The following is a 20,331-nucleotide window of genomic DNA, read 5'->3' on the forward strand; positions in this document are numbered from 1 at the left end:
ATCTTTTTAAGAGCAGATTAACATCTTGCATATCTTTTGCTATCACATTTCTTCTTACCTGACCAGCTGAAATGGGACTAGTGTTAAACAGGAATATTAATACCTGTAAAGATCCTAAGTTTTTGCATGGTACAATAAATCCTCACTCATTCACATGCTTTGAGAAGGTCCAGTCTGATTCAATTAATGAAAAGCAAAAAAAAAAAAATTGTAACTACATAATTTTTGTCTCATGTATTAGCTCCTATTTAGTTCATATAAGTGTTCAAATAGGTACTCATTTTTAATTAACAAAATATTTGTGTGTAGTGAGTATTTTTAAACCAATTAAAGCAGTTCCTTCTTGTAAGAAAATTAAATGCTATTCTTAGACGATGGTATGCATCATTCATTTGCTTTGCAAACCATTATTTCACACCATTCTAGTTGGTGTGAAAGTAAATTGAGCCCATCTCCACTGGAACTTACTGCATTCTCTTAATTTCTGACACTGTATGCTCCCAATAGTAGGGACTCGAGCTTAGCTACCACGACATCCCAGGCCTGGCTCCTAGAATGATTTCAGGTGTTTAGGACTCAATTAATATTTGCTCAGTGATTAAAATTTAGCTCCATTAATTTATATGTCAAAATTCCTTACCATTTGCCAAGAGATCTTGGATTTTACAGTTAGTTACAAACTGTAGTTTAAGGTTTTTTCTGGTTTTATTTCATTCTTCCTTTAACTAGCTTTAAAAAACTAGTTGATTCTATTTTATAATTCTAGTTACAATACAATGTTAAGTGAAAGAAAGAATTCAAAATTATATATTCAGAATTATTCTAACTTTATAAATATACACAGATATATGTGAGCTTTTAAAAAAATATATATATATATATGCCAAAATACAATCAAAATGTAAATAGTGGATATATCATGTTGGAGATATTAGAAGCAGTTTTTTATTTTTTAAGTTTTCTGTGTTTCCAAATATGAGCACACTTTATTTTTATATCAGAAAAAAGCTATCTTAGTTGTGCATTATACATTAGAAATATTAGTTCTGAAGATAACTTAAACACCCGGGGGGATAAGCTTTTATTTCTTCTGTCACAGTTGTCTCAACTTTTCTTAAAATCGTGTTTGCCAGTTTCTTTCACCACATTGCCAACAATTTTAGTAGCTTCAGTTATTTGATAAATCTGTAGCTTTTAGATCTTTGATTACTATCAGCAAAGAAAAGATAGACCCAAATGAAAAACAGTTGCATTGGTGAAATATGTCCCAGGGGTGTTGATGTGGAAAGAACAGCTCCTCTCAACTCCAGGGTCAAAGCAGCAGCCCTGCCAGGCTCTTTCGGGGTTGCCTGGAGTACATCACTTAACTTTCTACATCAGTTCCCTCTTCTGAACATTATAACATTTATAATACCCACCTCATGCAGGATTCCTGGGAGGAGCAGATCAGATCATAATGTGTGTTAAGGGGCTTTGAACGACAGTCACCACATTGTTATCACCATGAGCATTATTTCCAGTTCAAAAATGGCAGAGGAGGAGAGATGCAGATGTTCTCTTTATCCTGGCTCGGCACCAGGCACATCCAGGGTGTGCTGCTTTACCCTCCAGCATGAAGAGTTAGAAGGTAAATATCAGTATTGCTTTTCATAACTAATAGCTTCATAGTTCATGACAGGTGATTTCTTGGCTTCCGTTAGCATTTCAGAGACCATTATACACAACAGCCATCCTCTGCAGAGGTAGAGAAAACTCATTTTTCAAGGCAAATAGTTCCAAGTCAGGGTTCAGTCCTAGTGGAATGAAATAAAGAAGGAGAGTTTATCTTTAAGGTAAGCTAGCATTTAAGCAGATGTTGGATATTATCAGAGATGCTTGTGAGGGGCAGAGAGCATTGAAGACTTATACCCTTTGCACATCTTTAAATGCCTGTAAGTGCTTACCAGGAGCCAAGAGCGAACCGGTGGATGCGCGCAAATGTTAGAGGTTAACCCCTATCCATGAGCATTCACCGCCTGAGTAAAAATTCATCACAGAGTTCAGGACTGTGATTCTGCTGCTCATTTCTGTACCGTATTTCTTTATTTGAAAGGATGCCCGTTGTCCTTCCTAGCTTTTTGGGCCATAACTGTGAGGGAAGGCCCAAACGAAGAACCTCTGTTGGATATCAGGTTTATTCATCCATGTGGGTGGAGGTACGAAGGAGAGAAGAACCTCTGTTGGATATCGGGTTTCTTTGTCTGTGTGGATTGGAGTCTAGTAGAATAGGGGAAACCACATACTGCCCATTCCTCCAGGATCATTTTCCATTTGGGTATTTAGAAGGCAACAAGAGAGGAGTTTTAGAAGACAAGGTAGATGATTTCAAATTACTTTAACATAGAGGAAGAAAATGTCCTTCTATTTTTAATGGCTATTTTGTGATTTGTGGGAGTGAAGATTGGGAGGGGCACGGAGGAGCACCAGGAAGAGGCCGTTAATTTCTTGGACCCCATTAATTGAATTTAATAAGTGAGTTTTGTCAGTTTAGCAATATCCATTAGTTTCAGAGAGTGTTTCAGTATTATTCTGTAAAAGCATCCAGGGGTGTATTTTACGGCTACAGCATAGATTATCTTGCACACATATTGAAGTAAAGATACCTTTCAACATTCCAGATACTGACTTATCACCCAAATTTGAAAATCTCCATTTAGCACTTTCTAAAATACCAGTGCAAATTAATATAGTTTTGTAGATTTATGTACTAAGATGCAGATTAAGACATGTGGAATCTAATGAACGTAGCAGGAAAAGAAAATTTTCTCAAGTCTGTTCATTACTATTCCTCTTCACATTTTTTATTATTTAATAGCTTATTCCTTGAATATGTGTGACTTGGGATTAGATGTGCCAGTTGGAAGACCTCAGAGGTTCAGAAATTCACAGACATGTGAAATATAAAACCGTATTCATTTAGCAGATACTGATAGGCATATAAAATAGAACCTTCATCATCTATCTTTAGAAAAAGAAGATTAAACAGAAGTGTAATTAATTTGCCAACTCTGCTTCCTGATTGAGACATTTATCAAAGTTGATCTTTAATCATTAGTTTCCTTATCTGTAAAATGAAGTCTATTATGACCTCTAAGGTCTATTTGTAACAGTTAGGATTAGGTTCAGTTCCATATCACCAAAAAAAAAAAAAAAAAAAAAAGAGGAGAAGAAGAAAAAGAAGAAGTAAAGCCTAAAGAAATAGACATTTATTTTTCTGTCACATAAAAGTGGTTGAGAGGTAGGCAGTCCAGGATGATTATGGTCACTGCATAGGCTCAGGAACATTGTCACCTTTCTATTCTGCCATCCTGTAGTATATTTATTTCTTTTCTTTTTTTTTTTTTGAGACAGAGTCTTGCTCTGTCTCCCAGGCTGGAGTGCAGTGGTATGATCTCAGCTCACTGCAACCTCCGCCTCTTGGGTTCAAGCAATTGTACTGCCTCAGCCTCCCGAGTAAGTGGGACTACAGGTGCGCACCAACATGCCCGGCTAATTTTTTTGTATTTTTTAGTAGAGACAGGGTTTCACATGTTGGCCAGGCTGGTCTCGAACTCCTGACCTCAGGTGATCTGCCTGCCTCAGCCTATTTCTCAGGTACCAGATGCTGTATAGCTCTAGCCTTTAACATTACCATTCCAGAAAGCAGAAAGGAGGAAGAGACGAAGGACCTACCCCCTTTCCAAAGACACTTGCCAGAGGAACCATACCACATTTTTGTTTACTTCAGGTCAACCAGAATTTAGTCTAGGCATACCTAGCTACAAGGCAGGAAGAAGATCAAGTCATTCAGTTGGGCAGCAATGTGTCTACCTCAAAATCAAGGTTTCTACTTCCAAGGAAAAGAAGGAAAGTGGGATATTGGGGTAAGCAACAATTATCCACAGATTTTGAGCTCAAAAAGCCATGATCGCATGTTTCTAGAAAATCTGACCTATACAGTCAAGTCTGAATGTGTGCTGAGTGTGTACAAATCAGACAGCTTCGACTGTGAGCCTTCATTAGCTCTTCCCTTTATCTAGACTTCAGATTGTATTTCCAGGCATAGGTCAGAATCTTTACACTGATTGTGTGTGTGTCTGTATGTGTGTGTGTGAGAAAGAGAAACAGAATCTCTGCTGCAAGATGTGCTGAATATAAACACAGTAACTCAGCAATTTATAACTGCCCCTTTCCCATCTCTGCCCCCTCCCCAGTATCAGCATACACAATGTTACCCCCACACTATCAATATGTCAACGGTTAATAGCAACTGGCAAATGTGTGCTTTCCATGAGACTTGTATGCAAGGTTACTTGGGTTCACAGAGGCTGCTAATAACGGCAGCACTATTGAATTATGCTACGTGTCTGTGTCTGTTAAGACAGGTTGGAGGACAGGGGAGGAAGGTTCCCCCAGAGTAATTGAGAGAGAAAGTCACTGAAAGCTACAGATCTCCAGTTTGGGCTCTATGCATGGGATTGTTCTTAAAAGTTAAAGAAATAAAAAAGAAATTACACATTTGTAATTTTTTAAGTCCTTCATTTCATAGCTCATTAAAACCAGGACTTTTCTATTCTACGTCAGAACCTCCATTGGATATTTTTGTAAATATGTGACATGTGGGTTGATGGGATGTTTTGGCCTGGTTTTTTGTTAGTTTGTTTGTTTTGTTTTGTTTTTGAGATACAGTCTCACTCTGTCGCCCAGGCTGGAGTGTGGTGACGCAATCTCAGCTCACTGCAACCTCCACCTCCTGGGTTCAAGCGATTCTCCTGCCTCAGCCTCCCGAGTAGCTGGGATTACAGGTGCCTGCCATCATGCCCAGCTAATTTTTGTATTTTTAGTAGAGAAGGGGTTTCAATATATTGGCTAGTTTGGTCTCCAACACCTGATCTCAAGTGATCCACCTGCCTCAGCCTCCCAAAGTGTTGGGATTACAGGCGTGAGCCACCGTGCCCAGCCTGGCCTATTTTATTTCATGCATATATAATTTAAGTGTCTCTGAGATTCTTGATCAACTAACAAAATCCAAAAGGCCCTTTTGTTATATTCTAAATTCACTCCTGCTCCTGATTGTCGCAAAGGGGTCAGCAGATAGGGTTCCAGAGCCAGAAGTTAGCTAGGTGGCAGGTTCTGAATTAATGTGGTATTCTGCGTAATATAATGTCATTTCCTAGGGAACTGCCAGCATCTAGCTGACCTCCAAGAGGACAAGTGGTCAGGAGGGTGGAGATGGTATTAGAACTGTTACTACTGTTGTTTTTTAACAAGCAGACCTGTCATGAAACTTGCCATAGAGTCCCCCTTTTCCATATATCACCAAGACCTCATAGGTAATAAAAGGTAGACATCCGAGATTGTTTCTTTAAATATTGCTGTTGGACTGACCAAGATTTAGCCACAAAAATAAACATAATCTCTGATGCTGAGAAGAGATCAGAATGAGTTGAAACACAGGGGAAAAAAGAAGTAAGCAGAAAAAAATTGTACAATAGTAGATATGGGGATTAGATAGACAGACGGCTATGTAGATATAGAGGACTCTGAATAGACCCATTACAGGCAGGTATGTAAGTGGAAATTATTAATATATAGATGTAGACGCAGGAATTCTATATAAATGTGGAAGAGCAGCAGAAAGTTTCTACAGCTGGGAAGGAAAAGGTAATTTTTTTCATTGAGGTCATTGCAGGTTGTTTGGGCCCAGGCAGATTCCCATTGTCTTCCCTAAACACTGCTTGTAAACAGTTTTGGGACTGAATGCACCCTTTGACTGTAGTCTATGCTTTGAATTGACTAAAATTGAAAAACAGATGAAAAGTAAAATCATGTTTCTAGAGATTTTCTATTTGGTTATGTCATCATTTTTTTCCATGGACACATCTAGCTAAAGCCAAGGGGTGTGAAGCCCCCAAATGTCACTGGAATGTTCTTACAGCATGAAGAAGAGGAAGAAGAAACACTTTGAAAACCAATAATTTGGCTTGGTGCAGTGGCTCAACACCTGTAATTCCAGCACTTTGGGAGGCCGAGGTGGGTAGATCACCTGAGGTCAGGAGTTCGAGACTAGCCTGGCCAACATGGTGAAACCCCATCTCTACTAAAAATATAAAAAGTTAGCCGGGCATGGTGATGCGTGCCTATAGTCCCAGCTACTTAGGAGGCTGAGGCAGAAGAATCACTTGAACTTGGGAGGCAGAGGTTGCAGTGAGCCAAGATTACACCACTGCACTCCAGCCTGGGCAACAGAGTGAGACTTTGTCTCAAAAACAAAACAAAACAAAAAACAGCAATTCTGTTTTGGAACTCCTCGCTCTGCTATTGAAAACAACAGTGCTGATTGAGGTGACTCACTTCTGCTGGTCATCCGTCCTGGGTGTACCTCTAGCTTGTCACCGCCATGCTGGGAAGACAGGAGCAACCGCCCTTTAGCTGCAGTCACCGCTCGTTTCCCCCTTAGCCTCTTGTGGACTGGAAGCTCCTTGAAGTAGACACCAAGTCACATTTTACTTCATGTCCCACCACCGTGATGTGCCTGGCACGTAAAATGTTTCTTGAATAATCTGAACGAGTGGATCCCTGAAAAGTTTAATAAAGAACAGTTTAAGGAGATTGTGACTTTCATGAACAGCATCACATCCATGCTAATTTCTATGGTTTTCTATTGGGCTCAACACCTGGGTCCCTGGCATATGAGAAACAGAAGTATCCCTGAGCAGTAGGAGAAACCGTACCTTACTCTTACCACCTCAAAATATCTAGAACCTCAGCATGAAGCCATTTTTAAAATGGTGCCCCATATTTAGTCAAGTTCAGGCAATTCAGTTTGGGGAACTGTTTTCTGTAAATGAGATGATCTGAATCAGAAGTTCAAACTTCAGCTTTTGCAGCTGCCTAAGTGCCACTGTTTAGTGTCATGAAAATACAGTGGGGGTCCTTCAGACACCATTCAGGATCTACCTTTAATCGACTCCAGTGCTTGAACTTAATGAACTGGACACTTTCAAGTTCTGAACCTGGAAAATAAAAGCCAGCACCTGTTGCCAAAATACCTTGTCTCATAATCAAAATCATTTCTGGGGCCAGCTGAACATGGATTCCCTGAGAAATTCCCACTGACTCAGCAAATTTAGGCTGGGATTGTATTTCAGAGTCACTTAACGAAAAGATTTCACCCAGTGGCATGGCCCCAATATTTATCAGGTAACTCTGGCCCCGTCTCAGCAGACTGACTGATTCAATCATCTTACCCTTTACTGGGGGTGAAATGAAATGCTTACTAACTCACTCCTGACCCCACCCGCCACCCCCAGCCATTCCAGCAAACAAATCCGTAACAGATTGCTGAGAGGGGAAAGACAGGTGAAATTGGAGACTACACTAAAAATCAACTAGTTTTAAATGGTAGGGGTGGGAGCCATGCCCCCTCTGCATTGGTCCACTTTATAAATCCCAGAGGGAACTCATTCTATGCTTGAAGGAAAACTTTGCCTTGTTCTTTGGTTAGATGGTGCTGAACAGATCAATTCATGTCAAAGAGCACCAACTTTTCTTCTTTATACCATGGCTTCCATCCCACATCACATTTTGTTTACTCTTAGTGGAACCTTGAATCGATGATCAATTTTGTTTTGTCCTTCAGTGGAGCATCAGACACCAGGACTACCCGGTCAGCAAATATTACGAAGTCCTCAGCAGTTATTACTAGACAGGATATTAGCACATGGCACATCATGGAATTAATTTATGTAACACATACTTAGCATGCACCTATCAAGTATGTATCAGGCACAGTGCCACAGCCTTAGGGTGGAGAAGAAAAAACATAGTTCTTGCTCTCAGAGAGCTTAGATCTAGAGGTTGATAGATGATGTTTTCCAAGTTTCTCCACTTGTATTTCTGAAACTGTGAACAGCCAATTGACATGTAGTAAGCCATCATTTTTCCAGAAAAAGTCTGTTGGGGTGAAATAGCATGATAAGGTATCTGAGAAAAGTAGGCAGGGTAGGGATGGCAAAGGGGAAGATTCAGTTATAAAGGAACAGCATACATATAGATTATATCGTTGTATATTTGTTCCTGTGAAGTACCTCATTTAATCAGATGGTGGTATGGAAACTAGAAGAGTGCTTACTTAAATGAGCTGGTCTGTGCAAAGCCCTAGCAGACTGAAAGTGCTTTGTAGGTATTAGCTATTATTATTTCTACTACTCATCACTAATATGTAGTAGGCACTCCATAAAGGTTTGTGACATGAGTGGGTGGGAGATTTAGTGCTGAAATGTAAACCCATACATAAACTGAATATCATATCTATATGAATAGAGAACCTTCTACAGTACAAGCAAGAGCAAGATGTTCACATTATATTCTGCAAAGAATAATCTGAACACTTAGCTTAACCTTACAGGCTCCGAAAGGGTCTCTCTGCCCAACATCCCTGTCCATTTAAATAGAAATGGCAGTGGCAGCTTCCTGGTGCTGCTGGTGGGAAGAGCCGTGGTAAAGGCGTCTCCTTTCTTTCACTCCGGAGTGGGGGTGACGACAGGAGAGGGACCGAGCGGGAGTGAAGTGATGATGGTGATAATGGGGGTAACTGGTGAGAGCGGGAGGGTGGGGGCCAGGAACAGGAGGAGTGTGAGCGTGAGAAGACAGTGCTCAGAAACTGACACCCAGGTGACTTCCCTGGAATCTCCCTGCTCTGAAATGGGTAACATGGCTCCTTTCTCTGAAGTGCCAATGCTTAAAGGAGGTTCTTGTTTTAGGGGTGTTAAGCTCCAGATTTTTACAAGCAGCTCTTCAGAGCCTGGCCTCCAATGCCATCCGTCTAGTCAGGTCAAGAGCTACTTGCCCTGTTTCTCCGTAGTCACGAACTGGTTAATGTGTAGGGAAGGCAAGAATGGTCTCCATTGTCATGGGTTTCTGCCTTGGTTTTGAAGCAAGCTCCAGCAGTTACATGAACACCAGTTACGGAATGTCTACGGTTATGACAACACACAGCAGGGCTGACCCGGCTTATCCAGCAAGGGAACAAAGGCCATCCACATGTCAGACCCAGCAATTCAGGGGAAGGAACACACAGAACCTTTTAGTTCGCTGGATAAGGAGTCACCCAAATTCATCAAATAATCACACGACGTGTTTTCATATGACCTCATGCCCACAGCCTCAAGAAGGTGAAGCACTTTCAGAGAATGATTCCTGAAACTACAGAAACATTGACTATTTTGGGATCAGAAGACCCTCACTCAAGGCTGGCCTCACAGGAAAATCAAATATAATGATTCCCATCATGAGTTCAAGCCAGACAGCTGAATTATGGGTCTGACATTAAAAGTACTGGGGGATTGGAGGAGGAGGAGAAGTTTGGGAAGAGAGAGGACAGTATAATCTTTTGGGAGTAAAATTTATTACTGAACATTAAAAAAAGATCTGCAAGTTAAGTTGAGAGTCATTTTGTTTATACTCGAGATGCTACAATGTCCTTTGATTTGTTTATGCAAGTTTTAGGGATAAGTTACATTTTTTAGCATATAATCTACATTTATTCCCAAAGCACTGCTCCTAAGACAATCCATCAGATATTTCCTCAAGGCTGTGGAAAAGGGGATAAAAGGCATATTTTTAAAGGTGGGCGTGTATGTGCAAAACATGTTTGTTTTAAAGAGATCTGAATGCTGTAGAAATAATTAGCCATGTGCGTGAACGAAAATAATGACTACCAAATGGTACAATGTCCTTCTTGAATCCTGTTTCAGAAACAGAATGTGAAGGAAACATTTCGTTCTCTCATCCCTCTCTTTTATCTTTCCCCCTTGTTACCCCTGATTTTGTAATAATCACTATTATCCTTTTGGCTGTGAATTTAATGTCTCTATATATAGAGTCACACCCGTAACACAGATTCTTCTTGCCTCTCAGAGACACCTAAATGTCTTTGGGTATTGCACTACTTATTTTCCATAGGGGCTCAGACATCTTCACTATTGAGCATTTTCATTAGCTAAAATAAATTAAATGTGTGTCGTAAATGTGCAGCCACATTGAAGAAGCTGCGAGCTACATCTTACCTTGTCCTTGGGAGTCATTGACTTAGAATCAGTAAAGACTTTCTCACTTGCTAGTTTCAGGCATCTTACCTTGTGGTATTCCTTACAAATGGACAGGGCTGTTCTAGAACCTCCTTCTTGAATACAGGGAAAGACCTCAGTGGTGTATTGGGATAATGGAGACAGACAGGTCTGAATGTGGGGTGTGGACGTGGGCTTGTGTGTGTGTTTTCTCCACTGGATTTCTTCAAACCTAAAGTTGCTGGATCACATTTCTAACAACAATTTGCCTGACCTTATAGGATCTCCTTTCTCACGGAATATGTTACGATTAGAGGAACTAAGATTGGGTAAAGGGCTTTTGGAATGAGCCCTGGACTTAAAAACCCGTTGAAGAGGGAGCAAACAAGAGGAACAGTGTTTTGCAAGAGGCTTACTTCTCTTAAATTGAAACATAGTCATGTTCCCTGGCTCTCAGGGCACTTGCTCAGAGCCCATATGTTTATTCAAGCATTTGCTTGGTGATGTGGGAGGCTCAGCCAGTGTAATCCCAGGCATGAGATGTTCAAATGCTGAATATGTTATTCAAGCACATTATTTCCCATTGACTTATGTAAACTTAAAAATAAAATAATCAATAACGCAAATTTACATATTGAATCTTGGGACTGGAAAACACATTTCTGATGTCGCTGGGTGTATCTGTTCCCCTACTTTAAAATAGGACTATAGAGCTGTTCCCTTTGAAGTCGTCTCTGGCCATACAGTTTAATCCAGTGGACGTTAATTCAGATTCTGGGTTAGTGTCTTGTAGAAGCTCCCTGGTGCTTCTAATGTTCAGCAGAGATTGAGAACCCATGGTCTAATCCAATGGCCTTTCTTAGTCTTTCTCAGTTTCTCTGCTGCATTTAATATAATTGATGGCTTAGTTTTCTTCTGTCTTTTTTATTTTTATTTTTATTTTTTATGTCCATAGGTTTTGGGGGAACAGGTGGTGTTTGGTTAGATGAATCAGTTCTTCAGTAGTGATTTCTGAGATTTTCGGTGCACCCATCACCCAAGCACTACACACTGTACCCATTTTGTAGTCTTTTATTCCTCACCACCCTCACACCCTTTCCCCCAAGTCCCCAGAGTCCACTGTATCATTGTTAGGCCTTTGCATCTTCATAGCTTAGCTCCCACTTGTGCGTGAGAACATACTGTTATAGAATCTCTGGGGTGTCGATTTCTCCGGTTGGAAACCTCTATGGCTGTAACGACTTTAAGCCCAAGTTTTTCTCCTGCGTCCAGAAAGAATGAGGTATACAGACAAGTGAAGGGTGAAAAAGAAGAGTATTATTTAGTGTTAGAACAACTCAGAGGAGTGGGTAGCTCCTCTCTGTAAGCAGATCGTCCCATTGAGTGTTCAGCTCTCAGCAGAGAGGAGGCCCTGGAAAGGGTGGCTCCTCTCTGCAGGCAAGTCATTGTGCAGGTCTCTGAAGCACTCCTCTTAGCAGAGAGGGTAGCTCCTCTCTGGCAGCAGGTCATCTCTGCAGCTGGTCGTCCCTTCGTCTCCAACTATCAGCAGAGAGGGTACTCCTCTCTGCAGTTGGTCATCCAGTCCCATTCTCTCTCTGCCCTCTTTGTCCTCTGGCCATCCTCCTGCCTGCTGTGGTTAAGCCCAGGGCTTTTATGGACCTCAGACGGGAGGAAGTACGTGCCAATTGGTCCATGGGCGGCCATGGGTGGGCGGAAGAGGCACCACGAGTCCCCACTCTGGTCGGCAGGACTGGCAGCCCAGCCCCCAGCCTTCAGGCCCTCCCTCGCTTGAAGGTGGGACGTAACTAGGGATTCCCTCTTTTCCGCCTCGGAGTCTGTCTTCCTCCTGCTGCCATTCATGGCCCCGGGGCTTGGCCCCAACCCAGCTCTTAGATCTGAATGGGTGCCTGGAACGGAGAGAGGCCAGGCAGTGGGGCTCAGACTCACCTGAGCATGCGGGGATGGGGTGTCCTTCGTGGGTCGCCCAAGGGTGCAGGCTGCAGAGACGCCCCGGTCCTGTGCCTGGGAGGGTTGGCCACAGCTGCGCCCGGGAGCTCCCGCCCTGACAACTCGGAAGGGGCAGGGCTCCCGCCTGTCCCCCGCTTCTGCCTGCTTCCTGGAGTGGGAGGCCCAGGTGTGCGGCCGTGGGTGCGGCAGCTGCAGCTGCACCCGGGAAGGCAGATTCTGCCTGTTCCCGGCTCCCCCAAGAGCATGGGGAGGCTGGGATCCACAGCTGCAGTTTGGGTGACTGTAGCCCCACCCAAGAGGGCGGGGCTCCTGCGTACTCGGTGGAGCAGGACGACCTGGGTCTGCAGCTGCGGTTCAGATGGCTGCAGTGGCACACGGGGCTCCCATCCCAACTGAATGAACGGGGCTGCCACCAGCGCCATGTAGTGTGCAGCACCGGCCGCAGAGCCAGCTTGATGGCAGCAGCCACGGCCATCATTACGCTGTTCAGTTTTCCATTCCCGAGTTACTTCACTTAGAATAATGGTATCCAGCCCCAAACAGGTGAATGCTATTATTTTGCTCCTTTTTATGGCTAAGTAGTGTTCTGTGGTATATACATACAACAATTTATCCCAATTTATCCACTCATTGATTGATGGGCATTTGGGCTGGTTGCATATTTTTGCGATTGCGAATTGTACTGCTATAAACATGCATGTGCAAGTATCTTTTTCGTATGACGTCTCCTCTGGGTAGATACCCAGTAGTGGGATTGCTGGATCAAGTGGTAGTTCTACTTCTAGTTCTTTAAGGAATCTCCACACTGTTTTACATAGTGGTTATATTAGTTTACATTCCCACCGACAGTGTAAAAGTGTTCCCTTTTCAGCACATCCCTGCCAATATCTATTATTATTATTTTTTTATTATGGCCATTCTTGCATCTTCGCCCTTCTTGACTACTTTTCCTCTGTCTAACCAAAATCATGGTAGGTGTTTGCTCTTCTCCCCTTTTGATTGTCTCTCTTGGGTATTTCTCCCAGTGTCAGCTTCCCTCCCGGGTACTGGTGCTGCTTCTGTCACCCCATTCCCTTACCTACTCTTGGTCCTTTCAGGAGAGTTGCTGTATGTTTATCTTAGAGCCTCATAAAGCTAAACGAGTCTTACTATCTTTATTAACGAGCTTCATTACCTGCCTCTCCTCCAGCATAGCACTCTCTCCATTCTGGGTATCTTATTGCAGTTGGACCTTTCCTATTCCTACCTGAGAGCTCCCACTCCTTTGGTTCAACCCAGCTTCCATCAGTCATTCCTCGAGCCTTGCCAATTTTTTGTGCCTCTCTTCCATGTTTACTGTCACTGCCTGAGTCTGGACCCTTTGGGAACTGAGCTTATCGGATTGCAGTCTTCTGCACAGGAAGCCATGGCATAGAGTGGAAAGTGTAATGGACGTGGAGTTAGAAAGACCAAATTCTGGACACGGTTAAGCATTTAATTAAAATATCTTGGCCAGGCATGGTGGCTAATGCCTGTAATCCCAGCACTTTGGGAGGCCGATGTGGGTGGATCATTTGAGGTCAGGAGTTTGAGACCAGCCTGACCAACATGGTGAAATCCCGCCTCTACCAAAAATGCAAAAATTAGCCGGGCATGCTGGCGGGCACTTGTAGTCCCAGCTACTCAGGAGGCTGAGACAGGAGAACCGCTTGAACTCAGGCGGCAGAGGTTGCAGTGATCTGGGATCGCGCCACTGCCCTCCAGCCTGGGTGACAGAGTGAGACTCCATCTCAAAAAGCAAATAAATAAATAAATAAAATAAAGTAAAATAAAATGTCTCAAACCCACAGGACCTTAGTAGTGCACATTTCTCTCTAGGCCTGTTTCACCACCTATAAAATAAGCTGCATTTTATAAATGGAATAACTATAAATGCATATAAATCGATGAGGAATTTGCATAAATTCCATATAGATTTGTGTTTCTTGGCCTTATGCTGAAACCAGCATTTGAGACTGTTGGTGAAAAGAATATAAAGGGGTGGTGTACATATTACTGTCCGTATTACAGTCTGATTGTCACCACAGTCCTCCATATTAGCTTTTTATATGACCCCTGCTTTCTCAATCTAGACCTGCAGAATTTTTTTTGGTGTTTTTTAAATATAATCAAAAGTTTGTTTTGCTCAAGATTCATCTTCCTAAAAATGTTTGACAAATGACTAATTTGCAAATTAGTTTTCTGTGTTCGAGCTTCTCCTAGGAAAGAAACATGGTCCAAAAGAAGTTTGTCTAGTATGCAGGGATTTTTAAAAACTAGATAACCCAGGGTGGTCTGCATAAGTTATATGCTTTTTCCCCAAAGAATTTCAAACGGCTTTCCTGGTAGCGTTTGTCATTGTGTTTCTTTAGTTACAGGACAGTTCATACTGTTCTTGGCAGCTTACAAAATGAGAAACTGAGGTATTGTGATTCAATCTACTTCTCTTCCAAGGAAAATTGAAAAACACTGTGGGGAAAATACTAACAATTATGTGAGCCTCAACTTTAGATTCTGAAAAATTTATTCATGGAAAGCAAAAATTCATTACTATTCCCAGAACATTGCCAACAGCAAAGAGATTATATTCAGAATTAAATACAGCCCTGTTCCATTTCTCCTTTGCTTTGAAACTCAGTGTGAGACAGGAGTGGAACCTTTTCCCACTTAAGGCCAAATTAGGTCAAAAACCTTTGCTTTGAACCTTCTGAGTCATAGAATAAGCAAGGAAGAAGAAGAAAATCCATGACCCGTGCCATGGTTTAGTCACTGAGGTTTTTGTGTAGAGTGCTGGATATACTTTGCATACTGTGTGCAGGAAACATAGGAAGAAGAGAGGAAATCACTTCTTCAATGTTTGCCTGTATGTCCAGAGATTGGAAATTCAGGCGTTTGCTTTATTTGCTAAACTTTACAGATGTGAGCAAGAGGAGCATTCAAGGCAATGTGTCTAAATTACTTACTTCGATGAATGACTTGAGAGCTCTCAGGAGGAGAATGGTTCCAGGGAAGGAACGAGCCCAACCAATGGCAGGCCCAGAGTCAGCCCTTCATCTGCAGTTTTAAGAAGTGGTGGCTGGAGCAAGAGGTGTTTGTGATTACAAGAATAAGTAGGAGAGGGCAGCTCAAGTTGCCCATCCGAAGGGTGGGTGAGGGGCCGGGCATGGTGGCTCACACCTGTAATCCCAGCACTTTGGGAGACCAAGGTGGGCAGATCACCTGAGGTCAGGAGTTCAAGACCAGCCTGGCCAATATGGTGAAACCCTGTCTCTACTAAAAATACAAAAAAATTAGCCGTGTGTGGTGGTGCATGCCTATAACCCCAGCTACTCGGGAGGCTGAGGCAGGAGAATTGCTTGAACCCCGGAGGCAGAGGTTTCAGTGAGCTGAGATCATGCCATTGCACTCCAGCCTGGGCGACAGTGAGACTCCGTCTCAAAAAAAAAAAAAAAAAAAAAAAATGGTGGGTGAGTATTCCTGCGGGAAGGGGAAAGATTGAGCAGAGAAAAATGTCATCCCTTTCTTATTCATGAGGCTTCTCCTCCCCTACCAAGCGCATCCATCAGGGTCGACACTGCTCTTGTTTGTGTCTTCACTTAGAAGAGTCCGCTATAAGAGTGGCAGATGAGTCACCTGTCACTAAGAATAGGTGTTCTTAGCGCTGAGGAAAATGGAAGGTGTCAGCAAATTCCTGCTGCAGTTTTCCATAAAATTGAATTACCACTACTGGTTTTAGGTGCCCCTGAGTTTAGTTGCTCCATGTGTAAGTTTGTGCAAAATTACAGAAGCATCTGTGGGCATCCAAGCGGGGTTCTTTTTTTTTTTTTTTTTTTTTTTTTTTAATTTATTTATTATTATTATACTTTAAGTTGTAGGGTACATGTGCATAACGTGCAGGTTTGTTACATATGTATACTCGTGCCATGTTGGTGTGCTGCACCCATCAACTCGTCATTTACATCAGGTATAACTCCCAATGCAATCCCTCCCCCCGCCCCCCTCCCCATGATAGGCCCCGGTGTGTGATGTTCCCCTTCCTGAGTCCGAGTGATCTCATTGTTCAGTTCCCACCTATGAGTGAGAACATGCAGTGTTTGGTTTTCTGTTCTTGTGATAGTTTGCTAAGAATGATGGTTTCCAGCTGCATCCATGTTCCTACAAAGGACACAAACTCATCCTTTTTGATGGCTGCATAGTATTCCATGGTGTATATGTGCCACATTTTCTTAATCCAATCTGTCACTGATGGACATTTGGGTTGATTCCAAGTCTTTGCTATTGTGAATAGTGCTGCAATAAACATACGTGTGCATGTGTCTTTGTAGCAGCATAATTTATAATCCTTTGGGTATATACCCAGTAATGGGATGGCTGGGTCATATGGTACATCTAGTTCTAGATCCTTGAGGAATCGCCATACTGTTTTCCATAATGGTTGAACTAGTTTACAATCCCACCAACAGTGTAAAAGTGTTCCTATTTCTCCACATCCTCTCCAGCACCTGTTGTTTCCTGACTTTTTAATGATCGCCATTCTAACTGGTGTGAGATGGTATCTCATTGTGGTTTTGATTTGCATTTCTCTGATGGCCAGTGATGATGAGCATTTTTTCATGTGTCTGTTGGCTGTATGAATGTCTTCTTTTGAGAAATGTCTGTTCATATCCTTTGCCCACTTTTTGATGGGGTTGTTTGTTTTTTTCTTGTCAATTTGTTGGAGTTCTTTGTAGGTTCTGGATATTAGCCCTTTGTCAGATGAGTAGATTGCAAACATTTTCTCCCATTCTGTAGGTTGCCTGTTCACTCTGATGGTAGTTTCTTTTGCTGTGCAGAAGCTCTTTAGTTTAATGAGATCCCATTTGTCAATTTTGGCTTTTGCTGCCGTTGCTTTTGGTGTTTTAGACATGAAGTCTTTGCCCATGCCTATGTCCTGAATGGTACTACCTAGGTTTTCCTCTAGGATTTTTATGGTATTAGGTCTAACATTTAAGTCTCTAATCCATCTTGAATTAATTTTCGTATAAGGAGTAAGGAAAGGATCCAGTTTCAGCTTTCTACTTATGGCTAGCCAATTTTCCCAGCACCATTTATTAAATAGGGAATCCTTTCCCCATTTCTTGTTTCTCTCAGGTTTGTCAAAGATCAGATGGCTGTAGATGTGTGGTATTATTTCTGAGGACTCTGTTCTGTTCCATTGGTCTATATCTCTGTTTTGGTACCAGTACCATGCTGTTTTGGTTACTGTAGCCTTGTAGTATAGTTTGAAGTCAGGTAGCGTGATGCCTCCAGCTTTGTCCTTTTGACTTAGGATTGTCTTGGAGATGCGGGCTCTTTTTTGGTTCCATATGAACTTTAAAGCAGTTTTTTCCAATTCTGTGAAGAAACTCATTGGTAGCTTGATGGGGATGGCATTGAATCTATAAATTACCTTGGGCAGTATGGCCATTTTCACGATATTGATTCTTCCTATCCATGAGTATGGTATGTTCTTCCATTTGTTTGTGTCCTCTTTTATTTCACTGAGCAGTGGTTTGTAGTTCTCCTTGAAGAGGTCCTTTACATCCCTTGTAAGTTGGATTCCTAGGTATTTGATTCTCTTTGAAGCAATTGTGAATGGAAGTTCATTCCTGATTTGGCTCTCTGTTTGTCTGTTACTGGTGTATAAGAATGCTTGTGATTTTTGCACGTTAATTTTGTATCCTGAGACTTTGCTGAAGTTGCCAAGCAGGGTTCTTTTCTCAGCAAACTGAAGCAAGCCCAGGCCAAGCCAAGGGAAGATGGCTGTGGACCTTCCTTCTTCTGTTTCATGCAGCCGAGTTTGAGGCAGTTCAACTGCCCCAGAGTTAAACAGTTCACCATACATAATAGAGGACTTCATAATTAAAGTAAATACCTCTCCCCCAAGAGAGGAGAAAAAGAAAGATGTGCACAGTGTGATGCAGAAATGCAGGGTGCCCTAAAGTCAAATGTGTTACAGGACATAGTGTGCAGCTGTCAGGGCCTGTGACCAGTCTCCAGCTATGCTGGGGGTTGTTTGTGCTCTGACCATAAGCCACAAGATCACATGGCTGCTGCTGCACTCTGCAGAGTTTCCTGCATATCAGAAAATCTGGGACCTGACATTTATGATGAATATTTCTTGTACCCATCACAAATCAGGAGAACAACCCAGAGAGGTGGTCAGGCACCTGTTGGTCTTTCCTCTTGATCTACTTGTTGCCTCCAAGCAACTGAGGTTCTTTTGAGAGCTTTCACCCCCAAAGCATAGATGATTATATTATCCTCTAAATATCTAAAAATTTTGTTTAAAAGAACTCGATTTGTTTTCTGGGAAAAGTTGGGCTTAAAACAAACAAATTCCATGTGTAACCCAGCTTTATAAAATAGAAGGGTCCGAGTACAGTGGTTTATGCCTGTAATCCCTGCACTTTGGGAGGCCGAGGTGGGAAGATCACGAGGTCAGGAGATCGAGACCATCGTGGCTAACACGGTGAAACCCCGTCTCTACTGAAAATACAAAAAATTAGCCAGGCATGGTGGCGCACGCCTGTCGTCCCAGCTACTTGAGAGGCTGAGGCAGGAGAATCGCTTGAACCTGGGAGGCAGAGGTTGCAGTGAGCTGAGATTGTACCACTGCACTCCAGCCTGGGCGACAGAACGAGACTCCATCTCAAAAAAATAAATAAATGAAATAAAATAGAAGGAAGGGGTCTGACTTTATTGTGGAGGGCACTGTTTTAGGGAGGTACATACATGAACACGTTCCTCCCTCAGGGAACTTAGCGTCCACTGCAAGGATTCTCAACCATGGCTGCACATTGAAATCACTGATGCCCACTCCCACCTTATAGGTTCTGAGTTCAGTGGCCTGGGGGGTGGTGTGACCGGCAAGATTTTTGAAAATCTTTCCAGGTGATTCTCCTGTGCTGCCAAGGTTAAAAAGCACAAGGTTAACCAGCACAGGTCTAGTGTGGTAGTTCCCCAACCTAGCTGCCAATCAGAATCACCAAAAGAGATTTTTAAAATACAGATTCCTAGGTCCCAGCCCAGACCTACACAATCTTGGGAAACTACAGCGAATGTGTATTTTTACATCATCACATGTATTTCTGATTATCGACTCAGGGGACCCTCACCGTAATGTCCTCATGCATTTTGTGATCTTGAAGCATAATACCTGTAGCAGTTTTTTTTTATTCTCATAGACGAAGCTGTTTTTTACTGTTTCAAGGTTAATGGCCAAGTGTGTTTGTAATTGTGGTTTTTTGTTTTTTGGTTTTTTTGAGACAAGGTCTTGCTCTGTCGCCCAGGCTGGAGTGCAGTGGTGCAGTCTCGGCTCACTGCAACCTCCACCCCCCAGGTTCAAGCGATTGTCGTGCCTCAGCCACCTGAGTAGCAGGGATTACAGGCACAAGCCACCATGCCTGGCTAATTTTTGTATTTTTAGTAGAGATGGGGGTTTCGCCATGTTGGCCAGGCTGGTCTCGAACTCCTGACCTCAAGATCCGCCCACCTCAGCCTCCCAAAGTGCTGGGATTACAGGCGTGAGCCACCATGCCGGGCCTCCTGTAATTGTTAAGAGAAGCTGACACCTTCCTGAAGCCACTAACCAACTAGCAGCATTCCCCATTCTATGAGCGCTTTTCCTTTCTGCTTTCTTGGCACATTTCTGTCATAGACCTCGTTCTCAGCCTTGTTGAGATACCTCCTTTAGTGTGGAGTATTTTCCTAGAACCCTGTAGCCAGACGTACCCCTTATCCACAGGTTGATTTCTGAGGCCAACTGCAGCCTGAAAATACGAAATGGAAAATTCCAGAAATAAACAATTCCTAAGTTTTAAATTGCGTGCTGTTCTAAGTAGCAGGATAAAATCTCACGCCTTACCCCGTCCTAACGGAGGACGTGAATCGGCCCTTTCCCCAGCATGTGGGCTGTGCAGCGCTCCCCTCCAGTGAGTCACCTAGCGGCCGTCTTGGTGCTTAGATCCACCGTGGTGGGATGGAAGTGCTTGTGTTCAAGTCACCTTTGTTTTACTTAATGATGGTTCCAAAGCACTTAGTGATGCTGGCATACTGTTATAATTGTTCTGTTTTATTATTAGCTATTATCGTTAATCTCATACTGTGCCTAATGTATAAATCAAACTTTATGGCAGGTATGTATAGGAAAGAAACATAGTTTATATATAGGGTTTGGTACTATCCATGGTTTCAGGCACCCACTGGGGGGTCTTGGAACCTATTCCCCATGGATAAG

The 20,331-nt window shown here is 42.6% G+C and overlaps 2 protein-coding genes across 3 annotated transcripts in view; one reads left to right on the forward strand and one right to left on the reverse strand.

The window, feature by feature from the left end:
• Window positions 1-20,331, forward strand: part of ATXN1 (ataxin 1) — a 280,578-nt gene that overhangs the window by 213,396 nt on the left and 46,851 nt on the right. The gene's annotated exons all lie outside the window — the stretch shown is intronic.
• On the reverse strand, window positions 926-13,852 carry LOC106997811 (uncharacterized). Of its 2 annotated transcripts, XR_001444066.3 has the most exons (3): window positions 12,036-13,852; window positions 6,373-6,597; window positions 926-1,793 (listed from the first exon to the last, which is right to left on the reverse strand). XR_001444066.3 is itself a non-coding variant. In XM_078000929.1 (2 exons), the coding sequence occupies exons 1-2, from the start codon at window positions 12,532-12,534 to the stop codon at window positions 11,235-11,237; spliced, it is 615 nt and encodes a 204-aa protein (XP_077857055.1). In that variant the 5' UTR covers window positions 12,535-13,852; the 3' UTR covers window positions 11,106-11,234. The 2 variants fall into 2 exon arrangements, 1 of the variants encoding a protein (XP_077857055.1); XM_078000929.1 differs by lacking the exons at window positions 926-1,793; window positions 6,373-6,597 and adding an exon at window positions 11,106-11,350.

This window comes from Macaca mulatta, chromosome 4 (assembly GCF_049350105.2).
Source record: "Macaca mulatta isolate MMU2019108-1 chromosome 4, T2T-MMU8v2.0, whole genome shotgun sequence".
In the NCBI taxonomy this organism is placed as follows: domain Eukaryota; kingdom Metazoa; phylum Chordata; class Mammalia; order Primates; family Cercopithecidae; genus Macaca; species Macaca mulatta.